Source organism: Heteronotia binoei, chromosome 4 (genome assembly GCF_032191835.1).
Source record: "Heteronotia binoei isolate CCM8104 ecotype False Entrance Well chromosome 4, APGP_CSIRO_Hbin_v1, whole genome shotgun sequence".
In the NCBI taxonomy this organism is placed as follows: Eukaryota; Metazoa; Chordata; class Lepidosauria; order Squamata; family Gekkonidae; genus Heteronotia; species Heteronotia binoei.
In genome coordinates this window covers 19695678-19708016 of record NC_083226.1, presented here as the reverse complement: position 1 = coordinate 19708016, position 12339 = coordinate 19695678, and the positions used below count along the sequence as shown (strand labels likewise).

The following is a 12339-nucleotide window of genomic DNA, read 5'->3' as shown; positions in this document are numbered from 1 at the left end:
GCTAGGCTTCTCAATCGTGGTCTTAAACCACGGGGGAGAATTTTATGGGTGCATTCACTCTTTAGACAGATGGGTCCCAGGCTGCAGTCAGAACGCTGAACTTGGCCTAGAGACACATAGGTCTGGTCCAAATAAGCAGCAATCTCATGGCTCCTTGGAGACAAACTCATTTTATTCCAGTGTGAGTTTTCATGGCTTGACCTGGATGGCCTAGGCTAGTCCAATTTCATTCAATCCGGGAGGCTAAGGAGGGCTCAGTCCTGGTTAGTACTTGGATGGGAGACTACCAGAAAAATTCAATGTTGCAGGGCTTTTTTTTTTTAGCAGGATTCTCAGGAACGCAGTTCCGGCTGGCTTGGCACCAGGAGGTGTGGCCTAATATGCAAATGAGTTCATGCTGGGTTTTTTCCTACAAAAGAAAAGCCCTGGGTGTTGCTATGCAGAGGATGGCAATGGCGAACCACCTGTGAATATCTCTTGCCTCGAAAACTGTTCAGTGCCAGATTAAACCCTGGGGAGGCCCCCAGGCAGTTGAAATCTTGGGGAACCCTTGCAAATTACCTCAGAGTCTGAGCTCCTGCCCCACTGCCCACAGCCCCCCACTGCAGCCTACAGGCACCTTCTTAAAAGCCTCTTTTACTAAGCTGCAGGGGAGAGGCAGTGAGAGGTAAACTTGGCGACAACACCAGCAGTAGCCTCATCAGGCAAAGAACGGCTCAGTTGCTGGCTGCGCATGCGGACTGGGAGGGCTGCAAGCAGGGGGGAAACCGGGTGGAGGGGTGGGGGAGCTGGCCCGGAGCCCCTAAAGGCATGGGGGCCCCTAGGCCAGTGCCTATTTGGCCTAATTGTTAATCCGGCTCAGGGGTCACCATAAGTCGGCTGTGACTCGATGGTAAATTATTTTAATGGGCTGGGGCCCATTTCTTCAGAATAGAAAGTAGAAAAGATTTATTGTCTGTTGCCATTGGCCGTCACAATTGAAGATTAAACACGATATCATAAGAAATAATCATACAAAAACAGTCCAATAAACAGACCGATGGGTTACATGGGGTCCAATGCAACAATTACAACCGTAAATGAATTACTAAAATGCTAAAACACAAACATTTAGGTTTAAACTGCCAAGATATTATAACACCATAATGCTGAGACAATATCTAAACAGTTAAATTAAAAATGTTGCAAATCCAGTGAACCCATTTATGGTAAATATCAATATGCAATGAAATTATAGACGTCTAGAATAAAGTCAGCTAATCTAAGGAGGCAATTTTGGCTCTGATTTTTCTAGCAGCCAAGCCAAAAAGAGACACACTGTAGGTGACAAATTCTTCAGAGGCCGTGCATGGATTTCTTGCTGCACTCCCGTGTTTTTTTGTTGTTGGAGGTTTGAAAACAAACAGGAAGGCCAATGCAGTGTGAAATGCAGGAAGTAATAGCGTGCACTGCAATTATGTGCAATTTCAAACTAATCAAGAAAAACGCGCAGGCTGTCGACTGGCTGCACACAGCCTGTGAACACCTGGATAGGGAAATAGGTTTCCGGTTTCCAGGAAACCCAGCTTGGAAAGCAGGCTTCGTCCTTGCTGCCTTCAGCCCTGGGGTGCCAGACGGTAATTAAAGTCCTGCGTTTTATTTCCCGGCTCAAAGGGGGCCTCTGAGCTGTGACTGCCTGGCTGCCTCCTTTGCTAATGAGCCGGCATGTGGGAACGAACACCCCGCAGCTTGATAACCCCGGAGTGCCGTCTTGTCTTCCTCGGCTGGCTAGCGACTCTTGTTCAATGCTCCAGATTTAATCCCCTTTTGTTCTCGCTTGTTTGCAGAGGAGAAAAACAAGGACAAAACGAAAGGGAGCGACAACTCCACAGAGGCGGGCCCAGGTACGGAGCTGCCCGCCTTCACGGACCATCTTCCTCATCCCCTCTTCAAGCATGACATTTCTCCCATGTGACCCTCCCTTCTTCACCAATGGGGAAAAGTCTTGGCGCCTGGATAACTCGGCAGTTTGGCTTTCTCTGGACCCGGGTGGTGGTAGAATCTGGGAAGCTGAGACAGAAATGTGGTTGATATTTCCATCGAAGCCGGACTTGAGGGGGTGTCAAGAAGTTGTGACCTTTTGGGGCATCCTGTCATTTGCCTGTCATCAGTATCCCCTTTAAGCAAGTGTAGACAGCTTCAAGAGGGAATTGGATAAACATCTGGAGCAGAGGTCCATCAGTGGCTATTAGCCACAGCGTATTGTTGGAACTCTCTGTCTGGGGCAGTGACGCTCTATTCTTGATACTTGGGAAGGGCACAGTGGGAGGGCCTCTAGTGTCCTGGCCCCACTGATAAACCTCCTGATGGCCCTGGTTTTTTGGCAGCTGGGACACAAAGTGTTGGACTAAATGGGCTGCTGGCCTAATTCAACATTGCTTCCCTTATGTTCTTATGTAAGCTGAGTTAATGAGAGCTAGCTCACAGTTTTTTAACCTCCGGCTCACACATTTTTGTCTTAGCTCAGGAAGGATGGCCCCAGAGCAAACTAATTTATGCAGGAGCTTGCAGCTTTAATGCCGGTACCTCACGAAGTAGAATTTTTGCTCACAAGACTCCACAGCTTAGAAGGAGTGTTGCCTGTCATGGTTGCTTTTTCCCAGATTGTCTTTTGAAGACTTCTTTCTTCTTAGAAACCCTTACAGAAATTGCAAAGATGTGTGGGGCCTGCGCGCTTCCCTCACGTCTTCCGCCATCTGTGCCACTGCCTTTGTTTTTGGCTGGCTGCACATCCAAGTCTTTCTTCCCCTGCTTCCTTCTTTCTCTGCCTCTCCCGCCGCCCACATTCTTTATCTCCCCTGCCATTGTTTTGTTCTTTCCTCCCCTTTTCACTTCACCTGTCTCTCACACCATCCCCCCTCCTGTATCGCCACAGGAGACCCTCTGCCGATCCACCACTACTTCCACGGTTACCTGGCTGGCTTCACGGCACGCCCCGGCAGCCTGGAGAGTCGTGAGGTGATCGAGTGCCTCTATGCCTGTCGCGAGGGGCTGGACTACAGTGACTTTGACAGCCTGGGCAAAGGGATGAAGGTACACCCTCCCCCCACCCTGCCCTCTGCCGGCATGGCCTCCCTTTCTCCTGCTAGCACCTTGGCTTTGCTCCTTGGGATTGTGGCTGTTCCTGCCTACCTCAGAATCTCCTTTTGTTCTCCTGTCTGTCTCTTGGCCGCTGAGCTTAGGCCTCGCCACAAACTTTACCTCAGCTTTCTTTCCTGACAGGTTCATGTCAACCCTTCCCAGTCTCTTCTCACCTTGGAAGGGGATGATGTCGAAACCTTCAACCATGCCATCCAGCACGTGGCTTACATGAACTCGCTGCGCTTTGCTACTCCAGGGGTTCGGCCCCTCAAGTTAACCACGACAGTTAAGTAAGTAACACCACTTCAGTGGCATCATTACCTGCCTGTTCTTGTGCCACAGGACTAGAGAGCCAGTTTGGTGTAGTGGTTAAGTGCACAGACTCTTATCTGAGAGAACCGGGTTTGATTCCCCACTCCTCCACATGCAGCTGCTGGAATGGTCTTGGGTCAGCCATAACTCTCACAAGTCCTTAAAAGGGAGAGTCCTCTCAGCCCCACCCACCTCACAGAGTGTCTGTTGTGGGGGAGGAAGGTAAAGGAGATTGTAGGCCGCTCTGAGACTCTTGAGATTTGGAGTGGAGGGCGGGATATAAATCCAGTATCATCTTCTTTTACATGTTGCTCTAAGGTTCTTGGACAGACTGCCACAAAAGACTGGTTGTTTCAGAGGGGAGCCATGTTGGTCTGCAGTAGAACAAGTCAAGGAGCTCCTTAAGAGACCAACGGAATTTTCAGGATATGAGCTTTTGAGAGTCAGAGAGAGAGGGAGCCAGTGTGGTGTAGTGGTTAAGAGCAGGGGGCTCTAATCTGGAGAACTGGTTATGATTCCCCTCCACGTGCAGCCAGCTGGGTGACCTTTGGTCAGTCACAGGTTGTCTCAGAGCTATTTTCACAAGAGCAGTTCTCTCAGAGCTTTCTCAGCCCTGCCTACCTCACAGGTTGTCTGTTGTAGGGAGAGGAAGAGAAGGGAGATCGTAAGCCACTGTAAACCACTCTGAGTCTCTTGAGCGAAAGGCAGGGTATAAATCCAGTTCTCCTCCTCCTTCTTCTCCTCCTGCTCCTCTGACAGATGAATCGTTGACTCTTGAAAGTTCATCCCCGCCCCCTTAATTTTTTTTTTGCCTGTATCACATCTCTCACTCCCTTTGTGATGGTGGAATCTCTGGCTGTTGAACAGTGTTGTACTTCCTGGCCCATATGAGCTTCCTGTGGAAATGGCATTCAGGATGTCCCCAGTTTGCATCTGATCTTTGCCATGAGTTTACTGGGCTCCTTCCAAGACTGGGCCAGCGGTGATTCTCTCTTTCTCTGTTTCTGTAACAAAAGGGAGACACCTGCCTTTCTCCAAGCCTGGGCCAGCGGTGATTCTCTTGGTTGCTTTCTTCCATCAGGTGCTTCAGCGAGGAATCCTGCGTCTCCATCCCAGATGTGGAAGGCTACGTGGTGGTGCTTCAGCCCGACGCTCCTCAGATCCTGCTGAGTGGCAGCTCCCACTTTGCCCGGCCTGCCTCCGACTTCGAAGGCCCCGAGGGGGTCCCTCTCTTCCCGGACCTCCAGATCTCTTGCTCCATCTCGCACCAGGTGGAGGCCAAGAAGGATGAGAGTTGGCATGGCACAGGTAAGCGAGGCGCTTGGAAGGAGAACTTGTGGCCTGTGGGCAGGGATGGGATGGAGAATGGAGGAGGAGGAAGAAGAAGATGATGATGATGATATTGGATTTATATCCCACCCTTCACTCTGAATCTGTCTCTCAGAGCGGTCACAATTTCCTTTACTTCCCTCCCCCCCACAGACACCCTGTGAGGTGGGTGGGGCTGAGAGAGCTCTCCCAGGAGCTGCCCTTTCAAGGACAGAGGCTCAGAGCAGCCAACAATCTCCTTTCCCTTCCTCCCCCACAACAGACACCCTGTGAGGTGGGTGGGGCTGAGAGAGCTCTCCCAGGAGCTGCCCTTTCAAGGACAGAGGCTCAGAGCAGCCAACAATCTCCTTTCCCTTCTTCCCCCACAACAGACACCCTGTGAGGTGGGTGGGGCTGAGAGAGCTCTCCCAGGAGCTGCCCTTTCAAGGACAGAGGCTTAGAGCAGCCAACAATCTCCTTTCCCTTCTTCCCCCACAACAGACACCCTGTGAGGTGGGTGGGGCTGAGAGAGCTCTCCCAGGAGCTACCCTTTCAAGGACAGAGACTTAGAGCAGCCAACAATCTCCTTTCCCTTCCTCCCCCACAACAGACACCCTGTGAGGTGGGTGGGGCTGAGAGAGCTCTCCCAGGAGCTGCCCTTTCAAGGACAGAGGCTCAGAGCAGCCAACAATCTCCTTTCCCTTCTTCCCCCACAACAGACACCCTGTGAGGTGGGTGGGGCTGAGAGAGCTCTCCCAGGAGCTGCCCTTTCAAGGACAGAGGCTTAGAGCAGCCAACAATCTCCTTTCCCTTCCTCCCCCACAACAGACACCCTGTGAGGTGGGTGGGGCTGAGAGAGCTCTCCCAGGAGCTGCCCTTTCAAGGACAGAGGCTCAGAGCAGCCAACAATCTCCTTTCCCTTCCTCCCCCACAACAGACACCCTGTGAGGTGGGTGGGGCTGAGAGAGCTCTCCCAGGAGCTGCCCTTTCAAGGACAGAGGCTCAGAGCAGCCAACAATCCCCTTTCCCTTCTCACCTCACAACAGACACCCTGTGAGGTGGGTGGGGCTGAGAGAGCTCTCCCAGGAGCTGCCCTTTCAAGGACAGAGGCTCAGAGCAGCCAACAATCTCCTTTCCCTTCTTCCCCCACAACAGACACCCTGTGAGGTGGGTGGGGCTGAGAGAGCTCTCCCAGGAGCTACCCTTTCAAGGACAGAGGCTTAGAGCAGCCAACAATCTCCTTTCCCTTCCTCCCCCACAACAGACACCCTGTGAGGTGGGTGGGGCTGAGAGAGCTCTCCCAGGAGCTGCCCTTTCAAGGACAGAGGCTCAGAGCAGCCAACAATCCCCTTTCCCTTCTCACCTCACAACAGACACCCTGTGAGGTGGGTGGGGCTGAGAGAGCTCTCCCAGGAGCTGCCCTTTCAAGGACAGAGGCTCAGAGCAGCCAACAATCTCCTTTCCCTTCCTCCCCCACAACAGACACCCTGTGAGGTGGGTGGGGCTGAGAGAGCTCTCCCAGGAGCTGCCCTTTCAAGGACAGAGGCTCAGAGCAGCCAACAATCTCCTTTCCCTTCCTCCCCCACAACAGACACCCTGTGAGGTGGGTGGGGCTGAGAGAGTTCTCCCAGGAGCTACCCTTTCAAGGACAGAGACTTAGAGCAGCCAACAATCTCCTTTCCCTTCCTCCCCCACAACAGACACCCTGTGAGGTGGGTGGGGCTGAGAGAGCTCTCCCAGGAGCTGCCCTTTCAAGGACAACTCCTACGAGAGCTATGACAGACCCAAGGCCGTTCTAGCAGAGGAGTGGGGAATCAAACCTGGTTCTCCCAGATGAGAGTCCGTGCACTTGACTACTACACCAAACTGGCTCTGGCATGGGTTCCAGTAAAGCAATGCTCCATCCTTGAGCCAAATCTCACCTTGTTTTTTTTGCAAGGCTGAGAACAAATATTACAAAGTAAATAACACTCATTGAGTGTTCTAACTCCTAAGCCAGGGATGTCAATCATGCAGCCCAAGGTCTGAATTAGGCCCCCAGAGGATTCCTAACAGGCCCTTGAGCAACTGGCTGTCATCTGCTTCCTTCTTCCTCTCTTTTGCGTCCTTCTGCATCACAGCTTGCTTTGGCAGGTTTGCTCAATCGCACAGGAGCTACAGAGCAAAACCTCTATTTTCTCCATTGTTTGAGGCGCCTCTCTCGGAGGAGAGGAATAGCTTGCTTTGCCAGGCTCTCTGAATCGCACAGCAGAGCTACTGAGCCGAGCCTCTCTTCTTTCTGTCGGCTGAAGCTCCTCCTGGTCGCCTGGAGAAGGAAGGAAAGAGCCAGAGCTTCCTTTGCCCAGTGCCTTGGATCACATGGGAGAGATACAAAGAAAGCACCTTTAAGACTAATGAGCGCTAATGCATGTTTTGTGTTTGTCTGAGTCTTTTATAAAGTTTATATCTCTGCTACCTGGTATTACATTTTATGACACACATGGCCATTACTGAAAAGGTCTCAGGTATGTCCGATCTGGCGCTCATAACAAATGAGTTCAACGCCCCTGATCTAAACGCTGTACAGGGGCATAATGTAAAGACAGGTTCTTACATTCTCACACACCCTCCTTATGCAAGGACATCTGTTGTTGTTTACCTGAACACACTTAGAATCATAGAGTTTGAAGGCACCTCCAACCCCCTGCACAATGCAGGAAATTCACAAATACCATCCCCTAAAGGTGCCTTATACTAAATCAGACATGAAGCTGTCTTATATTGAATCAGACCATCTGTCTGTCAAGGTTAGTATTGTCTACTCATACTAGCAGCAGCTCTCCAGGGTCTCAGGCAGAGGTCTTTCATATCGCCTCCTCCCTAGTCCTTTCAGCTGGAGATGCCAGGGATTGAACCCGGGACCTTCTGGATGCCAAGCAGAGGCTCTTCCTCTGAGCCACGGCCCCATCTGGTTCACTTTCATGGCGGCATCCTCCAAAGAATTCTGGGAAGGATAATTTAGGGATGGTGCTGAGATGCAGGGATCCCAGGGTTCCTTTATAGAGCTGCCAACTCTCTGAGGCTTCAAAGATAACAATAAGGATACTCTTCTGTTCTTGTCATACCCTGATTTTTACACAGAAGTTACCACCTGTGATCCTCTGTCCCTTGCTGATGCTGTTGGATGTTGTTGACTGTAGGGCATACCCCTTTCATTCAGTCTATAGTTGTGAAGGAAGATTATATTGTGTCACGGTATTATGGATAAACAGCCAGCGCTTCTTTTTCTTGCTGCCATGCCTGGGGGAAAAAACCCCTAGTCTTCCTTTTGGGTAAAAACAGTAGTAGTTCCAGAAGGACAAGCATCAGATGTAAGCTGCTTCCATTCACATTGCATAATGCACTTTCAAGGTTCTTAAGTAATTGCTTGCAACTGGGTTTTCCTGTTTTACAAGTTGGTCTGAAGCAGCAGAACAAAATTTGAGTCCAGTGGCATCTTTAAGACCAGGAGTGGCCAAACTGAGGCTCGGGAGCCACATGTGGCTCTTTCACACATATTATGTGACTCTTGAAGCCCCTACCATCCTGTTGGCCAGCTTGGAGAATGCATTTAAAGTTGTTTTCTTTTCACATCTCCCTCCCTTTCCCATCTACTTACTTTCCTTCCTTCCTTCCTTGCATCTCTCAAACACCTGACATTTATTCTATGTGGCTCTTATGTTAAATAAGTTTGGCCACCCCTGTTTAAGACCAACAAAGTTTTTCTTAAGCTTTGCTCTACAGGAAAATCCAGTTGCACAAGATTGCTAAAAGTGCATTGTCCAGCATGTGTGAAAGCAACAGTACTCTTTATTAGCATAACAGTTTTGAACGCTTCAAAACAGATGAGTTCCCATTATTGAGAGGGTGGAATATTAATCTGAAATGTACCTGCTTTTCATTAAATCCTCATCTAAATGCACTTTAAACTCAGAAATAAAATTTATGGTGACTTGATTTAGGGCATTCTTTGCCGATCTGGCAGCCAAGATATAGCCATGTTCCCCTAATGGACACAATAGCACATTCCCTCTAGCTACTGCATGGGGGAAAGGCTCAACGCTGCCTTTCCTTGTGTCACAGTCGTGATCAGAATTGGGCCCCCCCATGCCCCTCAGTGTCATACGTAGCTGAGGTCTCTCTGTCTTTCTCTGATTCTGCCTTCTCTTCCTCGCAGTGGCAGACACACGGATGTCCGACGAGATTGTCCATAATCTGGATGGTTGTGAGATTTCACTGGTTGGAGAAGACCTAGATCCAGAGAGGGAGTACCTGCTCTTGGACGGAGCCTCTCTGCAGCAGCGAGGCCTGGAGCTCATCAACACCTCAGCCTACCTCTCGGTCACAGGTGTGCACCTTTGGGACAACTCTGTCTTCTTCTGGCATCTCTCCCGAGACAGTGAAGCAGTGCTTTGGTCACTGCAAAGTCCTGGTCACCGAACTGATGACTCTTTGGTCCATCAACCCCAGCAGATACTCGTGTTTAAGCTCAGTTGTGGCCGGATTTGAGTTCGTCAGCAAAAAACGTCCTCTCCCCTCTCCTCCCCTTCTTGTCCCCTCCTCTCCCCTCCCCTCTCTCTCCCCCTGCCCTCTCCTCCCCTTCTCTCCCCTCCCCTCTCCTCTGATTAAAACTCCTTGACTAAAAGTCTTGAGCAGTCAAAAACCCATCTATCAAGTAGCATCACCTGGACACCATACTAAACCCTCTCCAGTTTCCAAATCTATTTCACTGCAGTCCGTATCCCCAGGTGCTTTTCTCCGGTGCTGGAACTGATTTTAGCTTCAAGAAAAGTGCCTGGAGAGCCATGGAGCAGTTGTGGGGAGCCCTTTGCATCCCTTCCTGCAGGTTCACTGCAAAAGAGGTTAGGGGAGTGGAGATCTGGAGTGGGGGGGGGGGGGAGGGATGAGCGCTTAACTCCTTCTTCACCCACTGATGTTTGGTCTTTTTCCATCCCCTCCCTGCAGGCTACTCCCTCTTCTTCTTGCTCCCAAGTCTGGTTGTAAAAGCTTGGTTGAGAGATGAGGATGTCTTGAAAGCACCTGAGGGGAGGTGGCAAGGGAAAGGGTTAACCCTCCCTCTCCCTTTGCTCCATTCCAGGTCGCCCATTTGCTGTTGCTTCACAGTGGAGATGTGAACCATTGACATCTAATTACTCATGATTCATATGTCCCATTAATTTAACATACGAACATCAGAGAAGCCATGTTGGATCAGGCCAGTGGCCCATCTAGTCCAACACTCTGGGTCACTCAGTGGCCAAAAAAACAGGCTCCAACAAGAGGTCCATCAGTGGGGTCAGGACACTAGAAGCCCTCCCATTATTTAGATCAGGGGTCCCCACCGTGGTACCTGTGGGCAGCATGTCAACTGCCAGTACCTTTTCTGATGCTCACCAAATGTTCTCAGAAAGTTGGAGGAGCCAGGTGGGGCTTATGCCCAACTGGGTTTCTGATTGGCTGTGCAGTTTTTTAAAAGAACATAGCTTTGGCAGCAGCTGCCACCACAAAACAAGGATCTCAATGGTTTGATGAGCTCCAGCAGCCATTTTGTGGCTGGCTTTATCTCTTGTGGCAGCCATTTTGTGGCTGGCTTTATCTCTTGTGGCAGCCATTTTGTGGCTGCACCCACCTCACTATTTCAGAATTGCAAAGGTGCCCATAGGTTCATAAAGTTTAAGAACCCCTTGATTTGGGCGCTTAGTTTATGATCCCATGTCCAGGCCCTTGTTCAGCCAGCCTAGGAATCAGTTTTTATTTCTTTTCAATCCTGATATTTCTCTTTCCACCTATAGGTGTGGAGAGCATCGCTGTGTATGAAGAGATCCTGCGCCAGGTGGCGTACTGCACCCGCCGTGGTGCTGCCCTTTACGAAAGGAAGTTCCGCCTTTCCTGCACCGAGATGAACGGCCGTTACTCCAGCAACGAGTTCACTGTCGAGGTAAAAGCCTGTCACAGTGGGCGCTTGTGGAAATTCAGAGCTTGCTGAGCCCAGTAGCAGTCAAGGTCAGCTGGACCTGCCTGAACTCAAAAGTGTTATTGTCTCTCCTCAGGTGAATGTCCTCCACAACATGAACCGAGTTGCTCACCCCAACCACATCATGAGCTCCCAACAGTTCATGCACCGCGGCCACCACCTCCCACAAGAACTTTCTGGCCACAGCCTGGTTAATGTCCACCGCAACTCCAGTATGTACCCACTGACAGGGCCAATTTTCCCACCAAGTCAGTCAAGCGGCTGTTTGGGATGAGGCAGTGCGCCTCAGGGGCACCACTCACTCCCAGCCAGGGCTTTTTTTGTAGCAGGAGCTCCTTTGCATATTAGGCCACACGCCCCTGATGTAGCCAATCCTCCTAGAGCTTACAGTAGACCCTGTAAGAAGAGCTCTGTAAACTCCAGGAGGACTGGCTACATCAGGGGGTGTGGCCTAATATGCAAAGAAGCTCCGGCAACAAGGAAAGCCCTGCTCTCCCAGCTCTCAGTGCTATGGGAGGTGGTTGGCATCATCTTTTGGCCCCTCACCACCACCAGCAGTTGAAATTTGGCTTTGAGCGAGCCCGTGGCAACATCAGCTGACGGATGGACCTTGCTTTTGGGGCCACAAAATACCTCAATCCGGCCTTGCTTATTTACATTCTACACACAGTACAGTGGGAATAAGAGATTGCCAATTCTGGGTTGCGAAATACCTGGAGATGTTGGGGGTGGGGCCTAAAAGGGCAGGGTTTGGAGAGGGAGGGACCTCAACAGGGTATAGTGCCATGGACTCCGCCTTCCAAATCAGCCATTTTCTCCAGGGGAACTGATCTCTGTAGACTGGAGATCAGCTGAAATACTGGGAGATCTCCAGGCCCCACTTGGAAATTACAAATCTTATAAATACTAAGCAATGTATATAGACAAAGTCAACAACAATCAGTAACAGTTTGGTGTAGTGGTGAAGTGCGCGGACTCTTATCTGGGAGAACTGGGTTTGATTCCCCACTCCTCCACTTGCAGCTGCTGGGATGGCCTTGGGTCAGCCATAGCTCTCATAGAGGTTGTCCTTGAAAGGGCAACTTCTGTCAGAGCTCTCTCAGCCCCACCCACCTCACAGGGTGTCTGTTGTGGAGGAGGAAGGTAAAGGAGATTGTATGCTACTCTGAGACTGATTCAGAGAGAAGGGCGGGGTATAAATCTATGATCTTTTTCTTACTCTCAAGAAGTCTGGTTGGAGTGAACACTTAAGTAACTGTAGAAATTGGCTGCTGTCTATTGAATGATACACTGTACAGGACTTTTCTACAGTGTCCTTTGGAATGGGCTGTATGGCTTTGAATGGGCTGAGTTTGGATACAAGGGCTGTTACTGTTACTAGTATATAAGAACTGATGGTTGTTGACTTTGTACAAATTGGCTTTGGTATTTGTGTTTGTACTGATTACAGTTAACTACAGTAGTCTGCATACATTGCTTAGTATGTTGTTTGCACAGCTCAGAAACTTAATTTAAAAGCAGGCCTCTTCTCATGGGACTGGTTCCTTGTATTATACATTTTGAATCATAGTTCAAGTGAAATCCAAATATTAAGATAAGGTTTAAAA

The 12339-nt window shown here is 50.1% G+C and overlaps 2 protein-coding genes across 2 annotated transcripts in view; one reads left to right on the top strand and one right to left on the bottom strand.

The window, feature by feature from the left end:
* The window catches only part of LOC132570344 (solute carrier family 25 member 36-A-like), a 441151-nt gene that overhangs the window by 400418 nt on the left and 28394 nt on the right, over positions 1 to 12339 (bottom strand). The window lies entirely within an intron of this gene.
* CLSTN3 (calsyntenin 3) overlaps positions 1 to 12339 on the top strand; it is a 59198-nt gene that overhangs the window by 40353 nt on the left and 6506 nt on the right. Inside the window, exons 10-16 of the mRNA XM_060236895.1 lie at positions 1827 to 1883; positions 2915 to 3072; positions 3262 to 3410; positions 4514 to 4740; positions 8936 to 9106; positions 10551 to 10696; positions 10809 to 10944. Coding sequence (XP_060092878.1) covers positions 1827 to 1883; positions 2915 to 3072; positions 3262 to 3410; positions 4514 to 4740; positions 8936 to 9106; positions 10551 to 10696; positions 10809 to 10944 — 1044 coding nt within the window. The remainder of the gene's footprint in view (positions 1 to 1826; positions 1884 to 2914; positions 3073 to 3261; positions 3411 to 4513; positions 4741 to 8935; positions 9107 to 10550; positions 10697 to 10808; positions 10945 to 12339) is intronic.